We start from the raw sequence: 27,277 nt of genomic DNA on the forward strand, positions 1-27,277 counted from the left end.
ACTCCTACAGTTTTTAACCAAACCTCATGCAAATCGGTACACAGTATCTCTATAGTCATGTGATCAACCCTGATCTGTCCGATTTCCCATATTCCATCCTCATTGGCTAAGGTTACCATCCAAAGTTTGCAGGATTGGTCCGTTTTGAACAAACTGCCTCAAACCATGAACGCAGCTTGCCATTTCCATAAAATTGCACACGCACATTCCCACTAGGCCGAGGAAGAAATGGCACTTAAAACTTTTCACATCAGCCTCATGGTGGCGCTATAACAGGCCGATTTGCATTTTTAACTATAACTGCACCGATCTGCGTGAAACTTTGCACGCCTACTCCCTAGAGGCCAAGGAAAAACATCTGCATTGCATTTTTCACATCTGCTCTTTACAGCGCCACCAGGAGGCCGACTTATGTCAAATACATTTTTGGATATTAATCCTTCAGATTTTATCCAAACATCACGCACATCGGTACACAGTATCTCTATAGTCATGTGATCAAGACGCATCTGTCCGATATTTCATATTCCATCCTGATTGGCTAAGGTTGACTTCCAAAGTTTGCAGGATTGGTCCGTTTTGAACAAAATGTCTGAAATCATGAACTTGGCGTGCGATTTCCGTGAAAATTTGCACGCACATTCCCACTAGGCCGAGGAAGAAATGCCACCCTTTTCACATTGGCCTATTATAGCGCCACCAGGAGGCCACAATAACTTACCTGACCTGGCGGAGACCTGTGCTCCGAGGAGCACTTTTTCTAGTTTGACTTTCATTCAACTGTTTTTATACTGATGTGCAAAATCACTCCCACACATCAGGTGGGAACTGGCATCCATAGAGCACCGAAGTCTGATGTAATTTACACATCCTAGCAGCCAGCAATGTTCTGAATATGAAAAATCGGACGGATCCGTCTGGATCACTTGACTAATAGAGATGTGTACCGATTTGCGTGATGTTTGGACACAATTTGTTGGAGTAATATAATATGTGTTTTTGTTGCAAAAAACGGCTTCCTGGTGGCGCTATGATAGGGCAATGTTAAAAGGATGGCATTTGTTCCTCAACAATGTTTCACCGCAATCTGTCTTTATTTCATGACCATAGAGATCATGTGTACCGATTTGGATAAAATCTGAAGGAGTAATATTTAAAAAAAAAGTTTTACATAAGTCGGCCTTCTGGTGGCGCTATAAAAGACAGATGTGAAAAATGCAGCACAAAGGTTTTTCCTTGGCTTCTAAGAATTGGGCATACAAAGTTTTACGCAGATCAGTGCAGTTATAGGTAAAAACGCGAATCGGCCTGTTATAGCGTCACCATGAGGCTGATTTGAAAATGTTCAAGTGACATTTCCTCCTCGGCCTAGTGGGAATGCGCGTGCAAGATTTCCCGGAAATTGCACACTGTGTTAATGATTTGAGGGTTTTTTCGTTCAATAGAGTACTTGGAAGCCAATCTTAGCCAATCAAGATGGAATATGAAAAATCTGAAAGACCTGTTTTGTTTAATGACTATGAGATACTATAAACAGGCCCAGGTGCTATAACAGGCCCATGTCAAACATTTTGGGCAGAGGTTCTGCTCTGGCATTCAGGGAGTGTGTGTGCACAGTTTCGCTGCCATCATGCCAACGGTGCCGGAGATTAGCTGTTCACAGTCACGGAACCACACACACACGGACGGACGGACAGGGTGCAAAACGTAGTCTCGGCCATGCATTTCGGACTGGCGGAGACAACAACATTAGAAATGTGCGCTAAGTGGATCTCTGCCAGAGGATCTCTGATGTAATTTTTGACATACAGTATTTGTGCAAGACGGTTGATCTGAAATTTCACAAAATGTGAAAAATATTTAGAATAGTGAAACAATATTCTGAAAATGTGTTAGTTAGGTCACAGATGTGACATGTCATTATATGGAGACCGCGTGAAATATTTTTGTTTTTAGATCTAGGTGTGAAAGACATGTGGCATCTAGTTTTAGAAAAAAATCTTAAAGTACAGCTTTTTTTTGTTATGCAAAATTACTGTCTGCCTGTGACTGTTTACCGGTTATTGTTACTTAAGCTCGTTTTTTGTTTAGTTTTTTTATACCACAATTTTAAGAATGTAATTTAGCATATTAGTTGAAGGGATAGTTCACCCCAAAATGATTTCTTTTCTATCGATTAGTCACCCTATCACTTGAATTCATGGAATTGTTTTTGTCGCATTCCTAAGCCAATAATTTGATGACCGGCAGCGGTTCCGGTAGGAGACACAAAGAGTCTCCTTTGTATCTCCTACCACAACCGCTGCCTACCGGTCCGCTGGTCATCAAATTATTGGCTTAGGATGCGACAAAAACTATCTGCTATGGTCAATGCTTACACCCCTGCCCGACCACTTCGGTCTGCCACCTCGGGGCGACTGGTTGCCTCGTCGCTCAGTGGTCCTTCTGGCCGATCTATACGGTCACGGCTTTTTTCTGTTCTGGCCCCACAGTGGTGGAATGAACTCCCCACTGATGTCAGGACAGCAGAGTCACTGCCCATCTTTCGCCGCAGGCTGAAAACCCACCTCTTCAGGAAACACTACCCTTCCTCTTTGCCTTGCCTACTGTCATGCACTAGGGAATACATGGCAAAAGAGGGAGTCCACACACAAGTCAAACATTTAAAGTTATATTTATTGATCTACATTAAATAAAGAATTGCAATAATAAACACATAAACTGGTATGAGGTGTGAGAAAGTCAGTAATCAGTCATGTCTGCAGTGTATGGATGTATGGAGTGTGCTGTGTGAGTGTTGTATAAAAAGGTGTAAGGCAACTGCTTCAAAGGGAGGACAAAGGAAGAGAGAGATCATGAGGTTGGTAGGAGAGGTAGTTATATACCTTCCCAAAACCCCTCACCCAGCTGTACTGAGTTGGTCTGACGGCCTGCTCCACTCTGCACTGATCAAGTGGAGGCAGAGGGGCAGGGTGCTTTCTATGACAGAATACAGCTGACTGGGTTTTCGACATGTTTTTCATTGACTGAGCAACTTGAATCCAATAGGCAAGCCACCATGTATCTGGAATTCAGGATCTAGGACCCAAATAATTTGAAACATCCAAATGAACTTAGACTTAAGCCATTATGCCAGGCTTAGTCCGTGGACCAAGTGTCCTCCTTGCCCTCAACTGGACTTGGAGGCACACGCCAACAAAGTGTGCTTTTTGCCAAACCAAGGCAACACACAACGGCCAAATGACAAACTGAAACTAACCCACAACGCATGCAACCTGAAAAGCACCGTTTGGGCCACCCAATGTATGCAACCTGAAAAGCACCGTTTGGGCCAATTTGTCACATTTTCCCAAATCCCTGAATTCCCCAAATGCTCACCGGTCCGGCTTTTAAGACCTATGGAAGACGTTTGTCAGCCAGCCAAATTGCATAGCCATGTTAAAGATACACTAACCCAGCCATAGAACTTGCACCACTCATACCGCCTCATTCACCAGCACCCCCAGATTCTTCCATGTTAACCTGTACAGTATAATATTCTTCAGTCATAGGTTCCTTGAGCTTTTCTGTCACCGTAATCTCGAATGTGCAGCGATTAACTGGTCCTTCGTACACTGATTTAACAACTCCACTGACTTAACACAATCTTTCACCACTAGACTCATATTGATTTGTGTGCAGATTACCAAAAAACTAAACTCAGTGTTGGTCTGTGTAATACAAGGTGCAGATGAACTTCACAAAATAGGAACAAACCCCCCCCTGACTTATCTAATAAGACTAGCCAAACTAGCTACCTTATCCTAACAGTCGGCACCCGAGCATGAGGAATGCTCCCCTCCAGCCACCTATTGTGACCCTCGAGATCCGCCGCTATTCAAACACTAAGGTTAAATCAATTAAAGGAAAAAAACAACCGGTACCCTAACTGGCACCGTTCGCTCAGGATTTGTTCCCACACTTTTGTTCTGTTCACTACCCCCCCGTAATACCCATCCCAACACCTACCTTGTACTCTGCACACCAGGGCCAAATGCTATCTCTCCCCAGCTCCTAACAAAACAAACAAACTTGTGTGAAACTCCCAAACAAACAAATTCCAAAGCAATTTCAAATCATCTGATCAAATCTAAATTTCCAAACAACCAAGTGACTTTTAAGACGAGCCCCCATTTTGTCATGCACTAGGGAATACATGGCAAAAGAGGGAGTCCACACACAAGTCAAACATTTAAAGTTATATTTATTGATCTACATTAAATAAAGAATTGCAATAATAAACACATAAACTGGTATGAGGTGTGAGAAAGTCAGTAATCAGTCATGTCTGCAGTGTATGGATGTATGGAGTGTGCTGTGTGAGTGTTGTATAAAAAGGTGTAAGGCAACTGCTTCAAAGGGAGGACAAAGGAAGAGAGAGATCATGAGGTTGGTAGGAGAGGTAGTTATATACCTTCCCAAAACCCCTCACCCAGCTGTACTGAGTTGGTCTGACGGCCTGCTCCACTCTGCACTGATCACCACTGAGGCTGCCAGCTAGCCAACAGTGGAGGCAGAGGGGCAGGGCCGTCACACTACTTGTTGTCAATTAGTTGTACGAGCTCTTGTCTTATTGGTTCTTGTTTATTTGATACTTATTTGTTTTAGCTCTTGCTCATTTGATTTTCCTACTTGTTTCTTATCTGGTTAAGAAAGTAGGTAGCTGATATATTGCACTTTTACCTTAGCGCTAGGTATACTCTTAGTTGCTTGTTTTAGAAGAGAATGCACTTTAGACTGGTGATTAGTAGTTTCCTTGCCTACCTATGTTGAATGCACTTATTGTAAGTCACTTTGGATAAAAGCGTCTGCTAAATGACTGTAATGTAATGTAATGTGCTTCCCATAGTGATTCCCTGTCATATGTGGTGCTTCCTATGGTGCTTCCCTGTCATCTATGGTGCTTCCTATGGTGCATCCCTTTCATCTGTGGTGATTCCTATGGTGCCATCCTTTCATCTATGGTGCTTCCTATGGTACTTCCTATGGTGCTTCCCTATCGTTGGTGCTTCCTATGGTGATTTATTGTCTTCTATGGTGCTTCCTATGGTGCCTCCATGATACTGACCATGATACTGACATGATATTGACCATGGTACTGATCATGATTATTATACTGCCATGATACTGCCACACAACTGCATGATACTGACATGATACTGACCATGATACTGACATGATACTGACATGATACTGACATGATACTGACCATGATACTGACATGATACTGACATGATACTGACCATGATACTGACATGATACTGACATGCAGCTGACCATGATACTGACCGTGATACTGACCATGATACTGACCATGATACTGACATGATACTGACATGATACTGACCATGATACTGACCATGATACTGACATGATACTGACATGCAGCTGACCATGATACTGACCGTGATACTGACCGTGATACTGACCATGATACTGACATGATACTGACATGATACTGACCATGATACTGACCATGATACTGACATGATACTGACATGATACTGACCATGATACTGACATGATACTGTCATGATACTGACATGATACTGACCATGATACTGACATGATACTGACCATGATACTGACATGATACTGACCATGATACTGACATGATACTGACATGCAACTGACCATGATACTGACATGATACTGACCACGCTACTGACATGAAACTGACATGATACTGACCATGATACTCTATATCATGTCAGTAGAGAGAGATAGAGAGAGAGAGAGAGAGAGAGAGAGAGAGAGAGAGAGAGAGAGAGAGAGAGAGAGAGAGAGAGAGAGACAGAGAGAGAGACAGAGAGAGACAGAGAGAGAGAGAGAGAGAGAGAGAGAGAGCACAGTCCAATGCCCTTTACCATTATGAATGGTTATTGTTTGGTTTTGCCTTTTGATTGCTGTTTCAATAAGGAGACCCCATTTGTGTTTGAAGTTCCAATTCATATTTTCATATATTGTTTAAATATAATAAGCAACATATAAGCAACATGATAATAAAATAAATGTTCAAGACATGCCCTCATTTTTTATTGGGTGTGGGGGAGGTAAGGGACATGGATATTGGATAGGGGGCACTGGCCCATAAAACATTGAGAAACACTGACTTAGAGCGATCTATAAAAGGATATTTTGTAGTTATAGCTATAATGCTCGATGTGAACGGCCCTCAAGGCAAATGGAACATTAAAACTTAAAGCAGAGTACGTTATCCTGAGTGTGACACTCTTATTTTTATAGTGTATGCTACTAGCCATCTGAAATCTTCCTGACAGCTTGTTCACAGAGCTTTTGGAGCTGAGGTGTGTGTGTGTGTGTGTGTGTGTGTGTGTGTGTGTGTGTGTGTGTGTGTGTGTGTGTGTGTGTGTGTGTGTGTGTGTGTGTGTGTGTGTGTGTGTGTGTGTGTGAGTGTGCGTGTGTGTGTGTGTGTGTGTGTGTGTGTGTGTGTGGGAGGTCCTTATCTGACCTCGTCCACTCACTGAGCCCTTCTCGGGACCCTGCTAGCCCGGGTGGTTCGTTATTCATCACTTAATAGCTTAATAAAATATACTGCATTTCTGTCAGAAAGGCTTGTACATTCATCACTGGAAGCTATAATGATATAACTGCATTTCTGTCAGAAAGGAACAGCCGTTATGCATAAAACCTGGGCCCCTCTGAGCTGGCAGTGCCCAGTATATCAAATCAAACCCAGCAACTTGTGATTCAAAGGTAAACACCCTACCAACTGAACTACCCAGGCATACCGCATGCTACTTGGTATTCAGTGCACGGATATACCCCAGCAAATAAAAGTGTATTGTTTAACTGAAACTTTCACAGGTTTTAAAGCTGCACTCTGTAACTTTCATGTTCAAATTGAATTATGACCTTCAGGCAGTACCACTTGTCAACCAGTCGTGTCCAGAAACAGGATATAACATTGTCAACTGAATAACTGGCACTGCCAGCTCAGTGTATCAGTAGCTCAGCTTGCATAATACTTACAGTACCAAACTACTATGTTTTTTCTCCTAGAATTTTTGGCAACAATAGCTGATCTACAAGCTCAGCCTTGTGAGCTTGTAGATCAGCTATTTCTGAATAGCTGAAGTCTAAAATACTGCTTAAGTGGCTAATTTATGTTCTGTATTCATGATAAAGTATCTAAGTACTAGTAACTAGTAAATAAAATTGTCAAATAATTGTAGTGGATAAAAAAAAGTGCAACATTTGCATCTGAGATGTACTGGAGTAGAAGTTTAAAGTATACAAAAAGAGAAAATACTCAAGTAAAGTAAATGTACCTGAAAATGTATTTAATACTTTGGCCCAACTCCTTGGGTTGTTTCTTGTTGTCACTGTAGACAAGAAATAGCACATGCATGCATTTACCCATCCTATAACTACTAGGAGCAGCATGAGCCATTAGTGCGACGCTCGGAGGGCAGTTAAGGGTTAACCAGTGACGGCTCCGGGGGGGGGGGCTTAGCCCCCCCACTGGAGCCGTCACTGGTTAACCCTCCTGGTTAACCCTCCTCCCCCTCCCCACAAACCGAATTGTTATGAAAAGTATTTATGGAATAAATACATCTAAAATACATAAATATTTGAAAGACAATTGACTGACTTCTATGTAAACCATACTATAAAATCATACTTTTTATTTACGGAACGATGGATAATGCTGATAAATGATATTTCTATGACTTGTGACTGTGATGTGATTGGTTATTTCAAGGTCGTCTTGTGTGCCTAGCCTTGATTGGTTCGTGATTACGAACCAAAGTTAATCAGTGCAGCATCACTGTGCTCTGGTGCCCAAGGAACTCAATTCCTGAATATTGGACTGTCTGTGATTGTTCTTTGTGATGTCATGTATAACACTAAAGATTTTGTAATGTGTACATTATGTGGCCTATTAAACTAGGATCATTGAATCTCGTTTGTCGTATTAGTATTATTCATTATTGTGTGTTGCCAAAATTCATTAGTCCCTGCTCTAAAAAAGAATCTTCACGATTCTCTGGAGCCATCACTGGGGTTAACCGCTTAAACCCTGGTTGACCCGAGTCCCTCAGGGCTCTATACTGGTGTATTTTCCATTTTATGTTATTGTGGGGAAAGCTTTGGCTAAAAATAGCCGATCGTTGCGACGCGTTGTGAGCTTGTCGATCTGCTATTTTCTGCGGAAAAGCTTTCCCCACAACACGGATGCTGTGGTTAAAGTGGTTAAGTGTGTTGTTCACTTCGGCCTGGATTCGAACATAGGAACTTCGGCTTCACAAGCAGGCTCTCTCACCGTTCAGCTATGGCCGCCCCCTTTGTACTGAAGAGCAGTACTTGTGGTAAATGTTCTTACAGTAGTTACTTTCCACCACTGCCTGTTATCGTGTGACATGACAATAAAGTTGGTTTGAAGAATGAAATAAATAGACGTACATCCTTCTCCACGAGTTTCAATCAATTTCTTACATTTTATTACTTTTGCACCATTTATACAAGTACATATAATTTTCAACGCACCAATTTTATTATCTTTTTTATTTTTTTCTCCATTGTTTTGAATGACAGTGTGGTGTTGAGAGAGGGTGGAGCGGTGAGTTACTGGAATGGAAAAGATACCAAATGGAAGAATAATGTAGCCATGAATTCAAATGACTTAAAGGGTGTTCCACTTTAAAACACTTTCGGGGTCATTTTAACATCTACTCGGGCTTTCATGTGCACAATCAAGTTCCTTGATTCAATATTTAGAACTCCCCCTCCTATATAAACCCATTGAACTTCAGTCTCCATTTTAACCATGTTAGACTCATTGAAAGAAACGTCTCTGCTTCTGGTATAAAAAAAAATGAAAATGGCCCCAGAACTGCTTTAAAGTGAAATACCCTTTTTTAAAAAAAAATCTTTATTTTTACATTTTTTTTCCAACAAACAAAAAAACAGACATTTGGACCCGACCACAGACATGCAAAGTAGCCTACTCTAGCGATGAAGAGGATGTCGCCACACAATGCTCCTTCGTCACCGTGTCGTTGGCGCTGGTGGTCCTCAAACATTTTCATGTCTAGGACCCTCAGTTCTCTCAAGGACCCCTGGGGGTCCCCGGACCGCACTTTGAGAGCCACTTACAGCAGAGAATGCAATGATTGGAGAATGGAACTGCCAATCACAGATTCTCTTCTGTGTGAAAGGCCCGACCGGTTCATGATGCATGGTCACCACCGTAACGTGATGCTGCATGGTCGCCATGGAAACGGGTACCATTGTAGCTCATTATGTGGCTAATCGCTCATGTCATTTTGCAGTGGTTCTCAAAGTGGGGCCCGGGGACCCCAAGGGGTTCTTGAGGGAGGTTCCAAAGGGTCCTCAGCTAAATGATTGATAGGAACCAAATGAACCCTTGCAGGCCTGTAACTCTCAGATGTATGGGGGTCCGTGGCTAATGCAAACCGAACTCCTTGAAATTAAAAATGTTTGAGAACCACTGATTTACTGAACGCGCCGCGTCTTTGTTAGTAGTTCGCTAGCCGTTTGCTAACTGACTCCACTTAGCTGAACAGAACGCATTCTTTATTAACGGGAAGGAATGTCGCTGCACCTCCACGCTGCTTTGTGCTATCGAACCGGAGCCATCGAGTTACGCTGGTGTAAAAGCACTGATCACACTCGGTGTCAAACAGTAGTTGCAACAAAAAATAAATAATCCATTCCGTGGTTTAGTTGTATCCTACTTAAGGTGCGTACTTTGGCGGAATTTGCAGAGTGAGAGCTGAAAATAGCTTACAATCTTACAAGCTCACAACGCGCTTGTAGATCTGCTACTTTTTCAGTTGTACACTTATAGATCTGCTATTATCTACATGTCAACGTCGTGTGATTTTCCTATACCGATATCTTTCCTGAAATGTATAATTTAGATCTGATGTTTTGTTCACCAGCCGTCTCATGCTCCCAAGTACATTAAAACAAATACTAAGAACGATCCGCAAGTAATATTTGAAGTAAGTAGGTAGGTATGTCTCCTAAAATGGAAGCCATGCATGGTCCGAAGGGGGAGGAGTAAAGACACAATGCTGCCTTCTGATTGGACAAGAAAATAAGTCCCATCAGGCCTTCTGAGAACATTCCAACGATGGGATTGACTTACAAAAAAACTTTTCTCCAGCGCTTTCAACCACTTTTAACAAATTATTTAGAAAAAAGCTTTTTGCTAATTTTACAAAACAGTAAGATCCCACTTTGCTCGTCAAAATGACATCTAACGGTGGGTTCATGCTGCACACGGAAGCGCTGTGAATTACTGCAAAGTAATATTCTTGTATGAACAGGAGCCTGGCTGTTCACACCAGAATTGGTGTATGAACGATCCATTTGGGTTAGCATAGGGCCCCGAGCGGATACAAACAGGCTGGTGCAGACCTTCTGCTGCACTTCGCAACAATTCGCAAAAGCTCTTCTGTGTCAAGTGTGAACCCGCCGCTAAGGACTTCAATAGAAAGTCTTGGTCACCTCCACCCCCTTCCTCTCCCATAATAAATTCTTAGTATGGCTTCATGTGTCTAAGGGGCCGTGTGCACAGAAGCATTTTTTGGACATGCATTTCTATGATAAAGACGCTCCTCTACCAGGGCTGAGCGTTGCGTTTCAGTGGGGTTTTTTTTCGGCAGAGCGCCCTGGGTGCTTACAGCGGAAAATAGTTGAGTCTCCTGGCTGTGTGTGACAACCGTGTCATTTGCATTGTTACCTGGCTTTGCATCGTTACCACAGCCACGACAAGTCCATGTTTACCGTTGTTTGAGCTAGTTGTGCTAATAGAGCATAATCGTTCGAGCACATCAACGGTCGCTAGGTTTGAACGTGCGCTTAGTAAGAAGCTCTCTGGACCTGATATCCAAAGCTTTCAAAACCACTTTCTGTGGGACACAGGATGTAATTAGCACTTCATCAACATCCTTCATCCCTTCCATCATATCAGTCTGTGAAGTGTTCATCAACTCCTCAATTCTAGGCTAACGGAGAGTGTGTGTGTGTGTGTGGGGGGGGGGGGTGCTAACATCATATTCCCGTGAAACGAATCCCCTGACGACATGTGATGGAGGTGAGAAGGAGAATGTTTGAAAATAAAAACAAAACAAAAAAAGTCATAACCACGGGTCGACGGCACCGCAACCAGAGAAGAACCACAATGACCGGAGGTGGAGGTGGTACCGGACCCGGGAGCCGAGAACACGACACGCCAACAAAGACGCGGAGAGAGGAGGAATGAAAGAAGAGAGGAGAGGAGAGAGGAGAGGACTGGGAGAGGGACATGAAGATTTGAACAAACACACTGTGTGTGTGTCCAGCTGGTGAAGACATTCTTATCCGTCCCTCTCCGTTCAACACATAAAACACAACCAACATTCCAGGTGGGGGTGTATCTATGGACCCCGAGCCCTCAAGGCCAGGGACGGATTAAGACTTGCAGGGGGGCCAGGAGCTATCTTTCTGAGGGCCCCACGTATTTGAGCATAGTTTTGAACCTATACATATTTTAGTTATTTGTCAATGGGCTTCCCGGCCCAGGGATCTCTGGTAGTCAAGGACCCTTAGTAGCCAAGGGCCCCTTGGCACTGGCCCCAGTGGCCACAACCATAATCCGCCCATGCCTCAAAGGGGGCCCTCTAAGGACCAACTGGTGACCAAAGATGAGAGGTCAGGTTAAACGTTTTAAACGGATGAGAGAGTGGATGGATGGATGGATGGATGGATGGATGGATGGATGGATGGATGGTGTATGGTCGACACAGACTCGTATCAAAGTTCAAAGACTACAGCAGAAAAGAAATAGAAGAAAACATATTGATTATAATAATAGTAATAATTATCATCCACATCTGCAGCACATTCGGGACGCAGTCCTTCCTCAAGGCGGTTGTCCCAATCCTTCAACAACAGATCATCATCATCATCATCATCATCATCATCTTCATCATCATCACAATTATTATTATCATTATCATAATATGGGGTGGGCTAGTTAATTACAATGTATCATCTCTTTTTTTTTTTTTACTTCATTGTTGTTGTGTTAGGTACTTTTTTCTTTTTTTCTTCTTTAATTTCCGTAAAACAGTGGTTCTCAAAGTGGGATCCAGGGACCCCCCCAGGGGTTCCTTGAGGGGGGTTCTAGATGGAACCTTAACAGGTCTGTAACTCTGAGAGTGTACGAAACAGAACCGAATGGACCCACAAAGGGGCTACATGCTACCATAAGACATCAAAACTTAAAAGTTCCTATGGCCCATAAGAAAGAAGTTCTTATTGACCTGACACCTTTCATAATCCTAGTTCTGACAGGCTAGTTCTGATAGTCAAAAGATCTGCGGTGTGCTGCGGTGACCACTGAAAGTTCTGAGACCGTCCATAAGAACTTCTTTTCAACATCATTTGGTAGTCATAACCTGCCCCATAAGACCTTTGTTCTGACGTCTTATGGTAGCATGTAGGCACCTTAAGCGTCCTTTCGGTTACGCTTTGCTCCATCTCAGAGTTATGGAGGGTCCCTGAAATTAAAAACGTTTGAGAACCACTGTGATAAAAGAAGCTGTCCATTAATCTTGAACTGCTACGGTTTGATCCTTGTTTGGTGCGTCTGTGGCGCCGGCCTCTTTGACCGCCGCCGCTGCGTCACCTGGTGCGGCTGCTGGTGTTGAACTAGAGGGTGGAGCTGCATCCTTGGGCGGGGCCGCTGCAGGGGCCGCTGCGGGGGCCGCAGGGGGCGGCGCAGCGGGAGCTGTGGCCGGGGCTGGGGCCGCTGCCTCTGTGGGCTTGAGGGCCTCCGGGGCCGGTGCTGGAGCTGCCGGGGCCTCAGTCTTTTTGGCGTCGGCCTCGACTTTGCTCTCGGGCGGCGCTGCAGCAGCGGGGGCCTTGGTCTCGGGCTCCTTGGCGGCAGCGGTAGCCGCAGGTGGTGCCGCAGCGGTAGCCGCAGGCGGTGCTGACTCTTTAACAGGAGCAGGGGGAGCGGCGGCCGCCGCTTCTTTCGGCTTCTCTTCCACCTTGGCCGGAGGTTCGGCAGCGGGGCCTTTGGGTGCCTCCGCTTTGGGCGGCTCCGCTTTGGGCGGCTCCGCTTTGGGCGCCTCCGCTTTGGGCGCTTCCGCTTTGGGCTCGGCGGCGTTGGCGGCTGGTTTTTCGGGTTCCTTGGCGGCGCTCTTGTCTTCCTCCTTGGTGGCGGCAGCGGGAGCGTCTTTCTTGTCTTCGTCCTTGATGGCAGCCGCCGTGTCGTTGGCTGTCACCGCCGCTGCCTCCGTGGAGTCGTTGGCGGCGGCGGATTCGTCCTTGTTTTCCTTGGGCGCTTCGCTTTCCTCGGCCGACGCCCCCTCAGCCTTGGCGTCTTTGTCTTTGTCGTCGTTTACGTTGTAACCCTTCTTCTTCTTGCTCAGTTTGCCTCCCATGGTTCACGTCTGTGTGTGGTGGCTCTCTGGAAGACAAGGAAAAATACAGCAGATATGAGACAGCAGGAACGTGGTATGATCTACACCACAGGTTTTTAAAGGGGCCTCCAAGGGGCACCAGTAGACCAATTATTTGTTTACAAACATTGAGACTGCACGCACAGGTGCCAGTTTTATGTAATCAATTCCTGTGAAAGTAAAGAAAAAGGCTGCACACTCGTAGCCATGATGCAGGATTTATTTGGAAACCGACGTTTCGACCACACAAGGTCTTCTTCAGGGAATGTAATCAATTCCCAACAGATCCCCCAAACCTTTTGTTTTGGGCAGCGCTGGTTTCTGTTCATTCAACCTCCTCTTAGACAGAGAGAGAGAGAGAGAGCAAGAGAGAGAGAGGGCAAGGCAAGCCCACGTTTGATCAACACCAACATACATTTACAAAGGTGGCAACTATACTCAAAAAACACCAAGCTATGAGGTTAATTCAACTCGGAGCTGTTTACGTTTTCAACACTGTGTTTTCTATTTTAACACATTGTGTGCCAGAGGTTTATTAAAATAGGGTACATCTAGTGCCAGCATATCTTCCATCCTGTGCTGTAGAAGCCCCGACACGGAAGTGCATGTAAACAAAGCGTGCGTGCGAGACGGCGTAGGGTCCCGACTAACGCCTGGAACAATAATATTTCTAACGCGATCCTCCATTGCAGAGTGATCGCCGATCGAAAACGTCTCACTTCCACCACGTTAAAAAGAAATGGAGATATTAAAGAGGTGGTGCCATGGTTTTGCACTTTTTCTGTTTTTCATGTGTCTATGAGGTTGATAGAACTTTATCAAGCCCCCTGGTGGTGTTTTTATGGTGTTTTATGTCTTCTCTGACTACTTTGAGTTTCTTCCTGGAGGCTGAAACCTTGAGGGTCAAACGTGCCAATAGAAAAACAGCGCTTTAGTGACATAGTAAAAACATGCCCTCCCCCTCATTATCATAACACAGCAGGTGTGGGCATGAGGAGGAGGAGGGACTAGGAAATGTGGTGCTAAGGTGGTGGAGGAGGTGCTAAGGTGAGAACCAGGTATACTTAATGAACTGGAGGCGTGTCCACATAAAAACATAATTTTAACAATTTCTGTACACTTTTTTGAAAAAAATCTTCCTCCTAGTATAACCATAATACCGGATGATTATGTTTTAGCGCTATAACTATATTGTTCACCATTGTATTTTTATCATAGTTGGTGTAAAGCCATCCACTTGATGATTTTTAAAGCTATATTTTTATAGTTATAGTGCTCAGTGTTTCATTTGTCGAGTTTTGTGTTGGTTGCGTGTTTTGACAGGTCATCAGTTACGGTTAGCTTGTAACTGTTTTGGCTGGAAAGCACCATTGATATCCAGTAGATCCAGTGGCATTTAAGAGGGAAATGTGTGATAAATAAGAAATTCTGTGCAAATCGGCGCTATGCATGACAAGAGTTGTGTGTGACTTTCAGAATAGAATAGAGTGTGTTCTGTGTTGCAGATGTTGAGAGTATACAGGGAGTGCAATACAGTGAAAATAATAGCCTATAAAGAGACAGAGACAGAGTGATACAGAGAGAGACACTGAGAGAATGATGTTGCATTGTACCGCACATCTCAAAGGACTGAATGGATACTATCATGCTGTTGTTGCAGTGGGAGACAGGATTTACTGCTTTGCAGAAAGGCACGTTTACGTTTTCAACACAGTGACTTTGCGCTGGACAAAATTGCCACCTGTAACGACTGAGGAAGTAGAATGTTCTTATTTCCAGGCTCCCTCCATTCACCACAACACAGCGGTGCTGATAGAAGATACCATCTACATGTGGGTAGAACATACAAAATACGTACACGGGATACAACACTCTTTATGCATTTGATGTCGACACCAACCGATGGTTCAAACCCAGAGTTTCTGGGACTGTTCCAGGACCAAGGGTCTACCACTCTGTGCAATGGTCTACTGCCTGTGTCTTGGGGAAGGTTCTATATGTCTATGGAGGATGGATCCAGATCCAGATGACTAGACCAACTAATTGGGGCGGCCATAGCTGAGTGGTTAGTGAGCCCGCCTAGGGAACCAGCTGGCCCTGGTTGCCCCAGGTTCGATTCCAGGCTATCCCAGCATATGTGCCGATGATATGAAATTTGTCCCTGAGCAAGACTCTTAACCCCAATTGCTCACAGGTTCTCATTGGAAACAAGACCGCAAGGACTTTCATGAACGACCTGTTAAAAGGAATTATCCTTATCCTTATGACATCTACAAGTTGGACACCACCACAATGGTCTGGTCTCTAATTGACACCAGAGGCACTCCACCAATGGGTTCATCATATCACTCGGCCATCATCGGGACAAAGATATTTGTATTAAGGAGAGTACAACCAGAACTAAACACCATCCTTTTTGACACAGAGACCAACTCCTGGCTGAAGACGCTGCCTAATACAAAACGTCTTTCAGAAGCACATTCATTCGTTCATTCAGCCTTTGTCCACAATGGAGAGCTGTACATATTTTGTGGCAACAATTGGTACGAGAAAAAAGGGGGAGAAAAAATCACTGAAAATCACGGCACCCCGTCTTTATGCTTTTAGTCGAGGAATGAACATTGGAGCGGCCGACCAGAAGCATTTTTTACATGGATCCACATCCGGCCTCTCCTTCTTTGAGAATCCTTGGATGATCCCAAAGTTTCGTTAGAGCGCCCCACGTGGGAAAAATATATAAAAATAAAAATGGGCCAAAAACGGTCCGGACCGTTTATGGCACATAACGCACAGCTTCTCAAAAACGGTCCGGACCGTTTATGGCACTCAATGTGTTAAAAAAGGCAAAGTAGGGCGCTCGCTGGCCTAGCGGTCCGGGCGCATACCACATACGCTGGTAATCCAGCTTGACAGCGTGTTTAGTTAATTAGTTTTAGTTTTGTAAGTAGTGTTCATTATTTAGTCACAAGAGCTTGTGACTAAATAATTACTATATCGGATCCATTGGAACAGAAGTTATTGCTTTCCCATTTCCTTAAAAGTAATGGTTTTGGACAGTCCCTACAAGGTTTCTACCCAACAGCGACATTATGCAGTATGAAGAAGTTGCACTTGTCACTCACTCATACAGGCTCAAGCAATGGATATGAATGCTCTGAGGTAGGCTCATAGCCGAAACGCGTAAGCGTTCATTTTACAGGTGTGCCAATAAAAAAAGTGGAAATGTGAGTAATTTGTCCATTTAATTGACATTTTTGGATGTGCTACCCTTTTGGAATTCTTGTAATTTTTTTTTTGATATGTATACTGGACTTTGGGTCTAGCGCTCCATTGAGAAAACCCATTGTTGATGCGTAACCTCTTTTTCTTATTTAACAAGCAATGGATTGTTAACACATTCCCTGTCATTGATGGAGATCTCCGTCAATTACATTTTTTTTTATTACGCTAGAGGACGCTCTTCGCTAACCTATGAATGATCCCTTGACTGCGAGAGAATGATAGAAGCAGAAATGACGGCTTCCCAAAAAAAAGTCACTCCATCCACTCCCATGTTATGAGATGTAGAAAAACACATCTAGCTCTGATTTCTTTTTTTTTTTGAGGAAAACGAGCCGTATTCAACTGCCGATAACAACAGAATGGACGATCGCGGTAAACATGTTTTTGTTCCGGTGGATAGGCGAGACCCTCCCCACAGACCGCTTTTGTTTACATCCGTGTCCACATCGTGGCTTCCGTGGCTCTCTGTGGATCATCAAAATAAGGTAAAAAACGCTGGCAGTGGCGGATTAATTAATTAATTAATTAATACCTGGCAGAGAATGTGTTAAGACCGTGCAACAATTGCAATACAATACACAAGATAATGCTGTTTTGAATGAAATAAAAATATGAAAAATACGATAAGATGTGAAACCTAATAAATACGTTTAAAAAGTACCCACACTAAACCTACAGTAAAAGGTACTTTAGCAGCAAATATTTTGAATGTTATTCATAACGTATGTAGTGTAATGTAATGTTGTCATATTTGTCAGGGTGAGCGGTAAAAATTATATCGAGCGTACATAATGTTTTCATATGACGCTCCCCCACTTCTAAAAATACCACTACACCCTGATTGTGCGGTAAGCAGTGGTGGACAAATACGCTACTCAAGTAAAGTATTCAAAAGCATAGATTACAAAGTGCATTTTCTTTTCAAAATGAATGCATTGCTGTATTGAAATGAAGACACCCCGACCCCCCAAAAAAAAAACGAATCAGAAATGTTCAAAGACAGTGAAAATAGCTGAGCTTGTACTTCAGCTATTTTCACTATATTTGAAATTGGGCTCAAATGGTTAATTCATACTATACTTGTGTAAGTGTGGGTGAGAGAAAATACATTTTCAGGTTGGGATACCGAATTTAACCAATCAGGAGATAGAACTCACACCGATACAGGATAAACAAGTGCAATTGGAGGTGATGACACAAAGAAATGAGCAAACCAAATTGGAACTGGAACACTATAAAAATCGAAGCTGATAAATGGGTACTCTCCCCTGATTGGCTTTAATTCGCAACCCATCTGAAAATATAGAAGTGTATAGGAGACTATATTGAGGTATGCAGAGTACAGTACAGTACAGTACAACATTGGCTCTCAAAGTGGGGTCCGCGGACCCCCAGGTGTGGGTGCACCAGGGGGTCCCCAGCAAAATGTGTCAATACAGCGTCACAATCATTTTAACCACTTTATCAATTTATATGTTGGCTATTCAAAAATAGCAGATCTACAAGCTCGCAGCACGTCACTTTGTGCCGTGCTACGAGCTTGTACATCTGCTATTTTGGAATTAATATAGAAAATGTCTGGATATTTTTGAATTATTTTGAATTGTCTTAACCTAAATCTTCTCTGCTGGGGGTCCCTGGCACAACATATTTTTGAGATGGGGGTCCGGTCCTTGGCCTGAAAAAGTTTGAGAACCACTGCAGTACAGTACAGTACAGTACAGTACAGTACAGTACAGTACAGTACAGTACAGTACAGTACAGTACAGTACAGTACAGTACAGTACAAGTGTAATAGAGTCAGAATCTAACACAGTATCATTGCTATCCAGGGTCTTTCATGTTCCCCTTCTCATCTCATCTCATCTCATCTCATCTCATCTCTCCTCGGATCATGTTCTGCTCATTGAGGATGCAAAAAGCATCTTCCAACAGCTGAGACACACAGAGAGAGAGAGAGAGAGAGAGAGAGAGAGAGAGAGAGAGAGAGAGAGAGAGAGAGATGGATATTTAAATATCTCATTGCTGTCAGGTGGAAACCTTGTATGTCCCATGTAATAGTAACCTATGTGCCAATGAACCCAATTCATTAGTTATTATTTAGTCTTGCTAATCATTTTTACTGGCTTAACCCATTAAGACCTGAGAAGATTCTAGAAATGTCTTCTAAATCCTAAAAAAAAATTGAAAAAAAAACCCCATTTTTTTTTTTCTCGATTTTTCAAAAATAGCAGATCTACAAGTTCATAGCGCGGCACTCGGTGCCGCGCTATGAGCTTGTATATCTGCTATTTTTGAATAGCCTAAAGAAATCTAAAAGTGACACAGATGCGTTCCAGGTATCAATGGGTTAATATCTATAAAAACCCACAAACCACTTTCACTTTCAAAATCTTTCAAAAATAGCCAATCTACAAGCTCACAATGCGTTGCGGTGCGACACGTTGTGAGCTGGTAGATCGGCTACCGTTTGCTATCTTTGCTACTTTTATGAGACACTCTTGTTAGCTGAAATAGGCCATTAATTTACGGAGGGAGGGCAAAAAAACATAAAAGGTTGAAATATGGAGATGCAAGGTTTCTACGCGACAGAGACGATCTGTTACCCGGGCAACGCTGCCATCAAACAGCCCTTGAAGTCCCATGGTGCTTTGGTGCAGAGAGCTCTTCACACGCATGGGGATGAAAACATCTCTCACGCCTCATTTACGCTTGGTTGCATGCCACATCACCAGCCCAAAATAGCAGATCTAAAAGCTCCACATAGCCGTAAATAGACAATTTACAAACTTCACATATAACCGAAAATAGCCAATCTACAAGCTCCATATAGCCGAAAATAGCCGATTTACAACCTCCATATAGCCGGAAATAGCTGATTTACAAACTCCACATACCCGAAAATAGTCGATCTACAAGCTCGTTATAGCTGAACGAAGCCGATCTACAAGCTTGTCAAAGCTGAATGAAGCCGATCTACAAGCTCCACGTAGCCGAAAATAGCAAATCTACAAGCTCCACGTAGCTGAAAATAGTCGATCTACAATCTCACAACGTGTCACATTGGCTATTTTCGCTATTATAAATTGGACTCTCGGATGACCCTTCGTTCAGCACTTAAGTGGTGGAAAAAGTAGGACTACTCTTTTTTTTGTTTGCTTAAAGGTAGGGTAAGTGATTTACTTTGGTTAAAACAAGTGTTAAATACAGTAGCTCTATATTCTGCTATTTAATGTAGCGCGAAAACAGAAAAAGACACTTGTATAGAGCCCTGATGGGACACAATGGGGTTTAAGTGGTTAAATGACCAAGCGTGCTTTCAATATAATTAACCCAATAAAACCGGGAAAGCATCTGTGTCATTTTAGATTTTAGCTATATATGTAGCACTATGCTTTCAACATATTTAACCATGATGCTTTGGTGCAGAGGGGCTCTTCACACGCATGAGGATAAAAGACTCTCACGCCTCATTTATGCTCAGTTGCATGCGCCCAAAATAGCAGATCTAATATGGACACACGCCAAAAATAGCAGATGTACCTCGTTCAATGGTGATCGAAGAAGAAGAGTAAAAGTAAAAGAAGTAAAAGTAGCAACGTCACAATGTAAAAACATTGTGTGTGCAAGTTGTGTATTCATAATTTTCCTTGAGAAAAAGTATCATCAAAGTATACTAAAAGTACCAAAAAGTAAAATTCATCATGCATGAATGTTGCATAATAGATTATTAATGCAAAACATGCATCAACTGATACTGTAAGCCCCACCTTTAACAGCTGCAACATTAGAGGTGATGAACACGTTAATGGATTACTTAATTGTACAATTAAAATGTTTAATACAGGACTTTTACTGATACGTAACATATTATTTATCCATTATGTTATTGCTGCTTTTAATATAAGAAATCTGAGTGCTTCTTCCACCACTGCTTTGCTCGAACCACTGAGCTGCACAAGGTGACATATACCACCTGGCTAAACACACACACACACACACACACACACACACACACACACACACACACACACACACACACACACACACACACACACACACACACACACACACACACACGCACGCAAACCTTGTAACTCTACAAACTCAATCTACATCTATAAACTCTCAACACGTTGCGACACGACACGTTGCAGAGAGCTTGTAGATCGATTTTTTTTTTCCCATTTTGGAATGATTTTGAAACGGAAGGTGTTTAAGTGTCCGTGCGTGCGTGCGTGCGTGCGTGCGTGCGTGCGTGCGTGCGTGTTTTATAAATGGTTGGGTGGAAACCTCATACGTCCAAAACTGTTGCTTTTCAGGATTCAAGCTCGATCTGCTGTTGATGCTTTTGTGTGACGCTGTAGTATGATCAAGTAGGCCAGGGGTTTTCAACTGATTGTGAACCAGGGACCGCCACTCTGACTAAGAGTCAACCTGGGGACCACCGTTGTGTTGGGAGGGGATATGGGCTAAGATTAGTGCTTTGGTAACACTTGCTATGCATCCCATGTCTATACTGTACATCCCAGTGATCCCACTGTTTCTCAACCAATGGACCACGGACTACTAGTGGACCATGGCATAATTAGGCCTGCATGGGAAAAGGTTTTAAAAATGTAAATAGATACATAAAATACCTTTGCTAAATGCATTAAAATATGTTTAAATAATATAATATAAATTTAGCTCCATCAAATGTCAGAAAATGTGTGAATTAATAGGTGTGGTGTGGGGGGAAAAAGCTTGAAATTAAATAATGACTGTTAAGGGCTTGATTTCATTCGTTGCACGAAACTACGTGCAACAAATGGTATCAAAACCAGGCATTACTTAACTGGAAAGAAATAAGTTGATAACCACTAATCTATTCCTATCCCCCGGTTACCCTTATATATTCCATTCTCTTACTTTATCCAACATTCCATTAAACTTATGTTAAAGGTAGGGTAAGTGATATTTTTGGGTTAAAACAAAAAGTATATTGTTAAAAGGTTAAAGCACTATATTCTGATAGTAATCATTGCTATAGAGTGTTTGTTCAGTAACAGGAGTCTCCCCGACTCTCCAGCTCTTTAATAAACAGAAAATACATTTTTCGGTAGGTGTCAAAAGCTCAGCCAATCAGGAGAAAGTACCCATTTTTAAGCTTCATTTTTATAGTGTTCCAGTTCCAATTTTGCCTGCTCATTTCTTAGTGTCATCACTTCCAATTTCACTTGTTTAATCTGTATCCTGATTGAGTTCTCTATCCTGATTAGATAAAATTGGAAATGAAACTGAAACTGAAACGAAAATGCATTTTCTGTTTTATAGAGCTGGAGAGACAATTAGGAGACTCCTTTAACTGAACAAACACTCTACAGCAATGAGTACTATTAGAATATAGAGCTATTTAACACTTATTTTAACCAAAGAAAATCACTTACCCTACCTTTAACTGATATATTGATTTGTATTTTATGTATGAGTGAGCAGACACGTGATTATATGGGCACATTTCCTAATAATGATGACTCAATCAGGCAATCTGGTACACTTCCCCTTTTCTGTGGTATTTCTTGACCTCTGACCTCCCAGTATCTGACAACATCTACGCATCATCATAGGTCACCAGGTCATTCAGTGACACAATTTTATACAGTATTGGCCTGGAAGTGGCCACTGCAAATTTGCAGACCGCCTTCAATAGGTTTCAACGGGCTCTAATTGACCTCAAGCTTGTTTTAAACTCCAATAAAACAAAATGCATTGTTTTTACTAGGTCTCCAGATTTAAATCCCTTTACTGGTATTTATACTCTAAAAGGTGAACAAATTGAGCTGGTCACTTCTTATAAATACCTGGGCATTTGGCTAGATGCCAAGCTCTCATTGAAGGTTCATATCGAGAACCTAATCAAAAAATTAAGAGGACAAATAGGTTTCCTCTATAGAAACAGGTCCTGTTTTTCTTTTTCCAGCAGAAAGACTATAATTCAATCTGTAATAATGTCTGTTTTTGACTATGGGGATATATTGTTGCATGCTTCACTCTCCACACTGAAGCCTCTTGAAGCAGTCTACCACAGTGCCCTGCGTTTCATTACTGGCGATGATTATCTCACCCATCACTGTATTTTATATGATAAAGTGGGTTGGCCATCTCTCGCAGTGCGTAGAGAGCAACATTGTATTTTATTTATTTATAAGGCCTTGTGTGGAAAGCTTCCTTTGTACCTATCCTCGCTTCTGAAACTAAAGGTTACTGGTCATTCAACACGTTCACAAACCCACATTAGATATACCAGTCCTCGTAAGAGCAGTGAACAAGGAAAGACTGCTTTCATGTATTATGCTCCACACAAATGGAACAAACTTCAGGATTCTCTGAAACTTGTGCGATTGGTCTCAATTGAGACATTTAGGGTGCTTCTCGAGGACACACTACAGTACATAGTGACTGCACCTGCTTCATGTAACTCTGTTTATTTGCATCTGTGACACTGTAATATGATTCAAATGTTTGTTATTGTTTTTCATTATGTATGTATGTATGTATTGTATTATGCTGTTATCAGGGCGTCCTTGAAAAAGAGAGCTTGCTCTCAACGGGCTTCCCTGAATAAATAAAGGAAAAAGAAAGAAAGAAAGAAAGAAGAAGTGCACTGTTCCGTGGAAGATCTTTTTTTTTTTGTATCTTCACTTTCCTACATTACTAAATGCATGGTCAGGGACCACATGCAATACCTTCACGGACCACCAGTGGTCTATGGCCCACCTGTTGAAAACCCCTGCAGTAGGCCATTAATTTACAGGGGGAAAAAAACCAAAAGTTAGAATATGGAGATAAGAGGTTTCTGGCCGACAGCAACGAAATATTGAACCAATGAAAAGTATTAACAAGCTTGTCACTAAATAATAACATCCTTGGATCCATTGGAACACAGGTTCTCCATCGGACATACAAGGTTTCCACCCGACAGTGGCGGCATGCAGACTCTTGGCTCGTGCATTAGGGTTTGGGGTCCAGAAAAAAAGCTCATTTTTTTTCCATGGATAAGAATGGATGCTGTGTGTGTGTGTGTGTGTGTGTGTGTGTGTGTGTGTGTGTGTGTGTGTGTGTGTGTGTGTGTGTGTGTGTGTGTGCGTGTGTGCGTGTGTGCGTGTGTGTGTGTGTGTGTGTGTGTGTGTGTCACCATCTGTCCTCGCCGTGGGAGAGAGGGTTTCAACAAGCTGACGTCCTTCTGCACGCAACTAACACAAAATTAAACGACATGCACTGCACACTGTGAAATCCTCAGTTTACAGCATAATTATTAATGCTGTGGACATACTGTATCCAGACTGCAAAAAAACTACTAGTATTTTCATGGGTATGCTTCAAAGAGACATTAAAGGTGCAGTAAGTGATTTTCTTTTGTCAAAATAAGTGTTTAATAGCTCTATATTGTCATAGTATAGAGTGTATGTTCAGTGGCAGGGGTCCCCCCCCCGTCGCCCGTCCCCCGTCCCCGTCTCTCAAGCTCTTTAGTAATAGTCCATGAGCCAGAGCCCCAAAATTGAGCAATGATTATCGAAAGAGTGGGCAAAACCAAACCTATATTAAATTGTTCATAGGGTCAATACGAGTAAATAAATATATGATAACCTTTCCACAGGAGCAGCTTTTTCATAGTTATCACACATTTTGTTATTTTCCCATGCATACGTACATGACAGGTGAAAAAATGACAAAATTTAAAAAAGAGTTATCATAATTAAACTTCCTGAGTTGATTACTTGCATGAAGACAATGATTTATCGTATTACAAGTTTTCTGAAATTGTATATTTAAATATGCAAATTAGGCATTTAGTCCATGAGCCAGAGCCCCAAAATTGAGCCAGATATTGAATATTCCCTCGTTAAAAACCTTTGACTCAAACATCTTAACAAAATGAAATAAGAATGTTCACTCTGGCTTTGTCAAATGTTCCAATGTTGATTCTGGAAAGTCATACAAATTCGGGCATAATTTCGTAATGCCTAATTTGCATATTTAAATATACAATTTCAGAAAACTTTTAATACGATAAATCATTGTCTTCATGTAAGTAATCAACTCAGGAAGTTTCATTATGATAACTATTTTTTAAATGTAATTTTTTCACCTGTCATGTACGTATGGGGAAAATAACAAAAATGTGTGATTTTTCATGTAAAAGCTGCTCCTGTGGAAAGGTTATCATATATTTATTTACTCGTATTGACCCTATGAACAATTTAATATAGGAATGGTTTTGCCCACTCTTTCGATAATGAAATCTTGTCTGGCTCATGGACTATAAACAGAAAATACATTTTCAGGTGGGTTACAAATGTCATCCAATCAGGAGAGGGAACGTCATAAAGATAATTTGTCAGCCTGTGTTCCAGTTCCAAATGTGTCCTGCTCAATTTTTTGTTTTGTTTCATCACTTTCAACCAATTCCACTTGTTTATTCTGTATATTGTATGAGTTCTCTCTCCTGATTGGAAAATGTGGAAATCTGCTATATAATAATTAGTTATTTGACTGCATATATACATATTTTGTGCCAGGGACTCCCAAACAAGATTTATGTTGTTAAAATGTTTGTAAAATGTTCCACAATTTTCATCCTGCTATTTTCAAAATGTATTAAATGGGTTAAAGTGGTTAAACAGATTTGAATTCTAAATTATATCAACACATTTAGCTGGGGACCCCCTTGGACCCCCTCAAAGACCCCTGGGGGTCTCCGGAACTCACTTTTGAGTCAGAACCATAAAGTACCTTAAAGGGATAGTTCACCCCCAAAATTACTTGTTTTCCCAAGCCAATAATTTGATGACGAGTAGGGTTTCCGGTAGGAGACGCAAAGAGTCTCCTTTGTGTCTCCTACCGGAACCCCTGCTCGTCATCAAATGATTGGCTTAGGAATGCGACAAAAACAAAAACATATCCATGAATTCAAGCCTCCATGGGGTAAGTAATCAATAGAAAACAAGTATTTTTTTGGATGAACTATCCCTTTAAGTAACATGTGGAACCAGCTGAAGTAAAATCTGTTGAAGTCAGTCTATTGGCTTCCGACAGCTCTGCCTGATTGGGTCTTAACCGTTAATCACCAGAACCATTCCACCAATCACGCGAGCTTCCCTTCCCGTCCACAGCTCACAGAACGTTACCGCCAGCGTGGCTGTTCCTTCCACTGCTTTATACTGGGCTGACAATGGACACTTCACTGTCCCCAACACCGTGTGACTCCCGGCTTGTGTGACATAACAACACAATGATTTACGGTCATTTGAAGGGACAGTGGCTCTTTGTCTGGTGTGTGTGTGGGTTCATTGGATCACTGCCCAGACTTAAAACACTGTCATTTAACCTAAAGGAAGTACTGTCATTCAACATGGAGGAAATACTTACTAATACTAAAACGGGCGGGCGCTCGGGTGGTTATGGGGTAACTGTAGAGTATGGGGTAACTGTGGACTTTACTTTCCCTGAGGATAGATTTATTTTTTACCTGTAAAGTTTCTGCCCTATATTTTGTCTTTGAACCTACCTGCATGCACATATTGCACCTTGAGCTTAACCTCATGTACATACAGTATCTGCTGGTCTTATGCTAGGTGTATGTAGATATCTTGATCTTGTCAAGTGTAAACCTCATTATGTCCAAAACTGTAACTGTAAATGATATGTCCCCCATGAACAAAACACTAGTGCAAAGTATTTAAAACACTAGTGCAAAAGAACTTCCACACACCCAGATAAAGTTTAAAAGCAGGTGCGTAGGCAACAAATAGACAAAATAAACAATAAAATATATACCTGCCACTCCACGGTCAAGAGAAAGTATTCAATAGGAGCAATGTTTTGGTTGCTGGGAACCCCCTAGGACCCTCTCAAAGACCCCTGGGGGCCCTCGGACATCACTTTGAGAAGCAGTGCCTTAAAAGGATAGTTCAACCAAAAAATTACTTTTATTTCTATCGATTAGTCACCCAATGGAGACTTGAAATCATGGATATATTTGTGTTTTTGTCGCAAGCCAATAATTTGATGACCAGAGGACCGGTAGGCAGCGGTTCCGGTAGGAGACACAAAGGAGACTCTTATATCTTTTATTTTTGATTTCGTCTATTGAGGAAAACCTCGCTTCAAGTACTATACCACAACAAATCGATGCGCAGGTGTGTGTCGAGGTGTGCTGAAGCTCTTAAGGTAAATTGTCAAAAGACAAAAAGTGGCCGCACACACCGTTATAACCAAAGTGCAAATTTATTATAGGACGCAGAGTAAAGAGTTACCAACGTTTCGGCACAAATGCCCTCTTCAGGGTATATATGAGGGCATTTTGTGCCGAAACGTTGGTAACTCTTTACCCGACTTTTTGTCTTTTGACAATTTACCTTTAGATTTTTCTGCCGTGAGCCAGCACCACTATAAGGATCTGGTGTGCGTAGCATCTTTTTGCACAGTGCTGAAGCTCTTAACATACGAGCAGTAAACTGGACATGAACCGT

General features: G+C 42.2%; 1 protein-coding gene across 1 annotated transcript in view; it reads right to left on the minus strand.

Annotated features, from left to right (window-relative positions):
• Positions 1–8,523: 8,523 nt before the first annotated feature.
• basp1 (brain abundant, membrane attached signal protein 1) overlaps positions 8,524–27,277 on the minus strand; it is a 63,502-nt gene continuing 44,748 nt past the window's right edge. The window contains exon 3 of the mRNA XM_080439133.1: positions 8,524–13,489. Coding sequence (XP_080295259.1) covers positions 12,624–13,463 — 840 coding nt within the window. The 5' untranslated portion in view covers positions 13,464–13,489 and the 3' untranslated portion in view covers positions 8,524–12,623. The remainder of the gene's footprint in view (positions 13,490–27,277) is intronic.

The sequence above is a fragment of the Gymnoscopelus braueri genome (genome assembly GCF_963280865.1).
Source record: "Gymnoscopelus braueri genome assembly, chromosome: 10".
In the NCBI taxonomy this organism is placed as follows: domain Eukaryota; kingdom Metazoa; phylum Chordata; class Actinopteri; order Myctophiformes; family Myctophidae; genus Gymnoscopelus; species Gymnoscopelus braueri.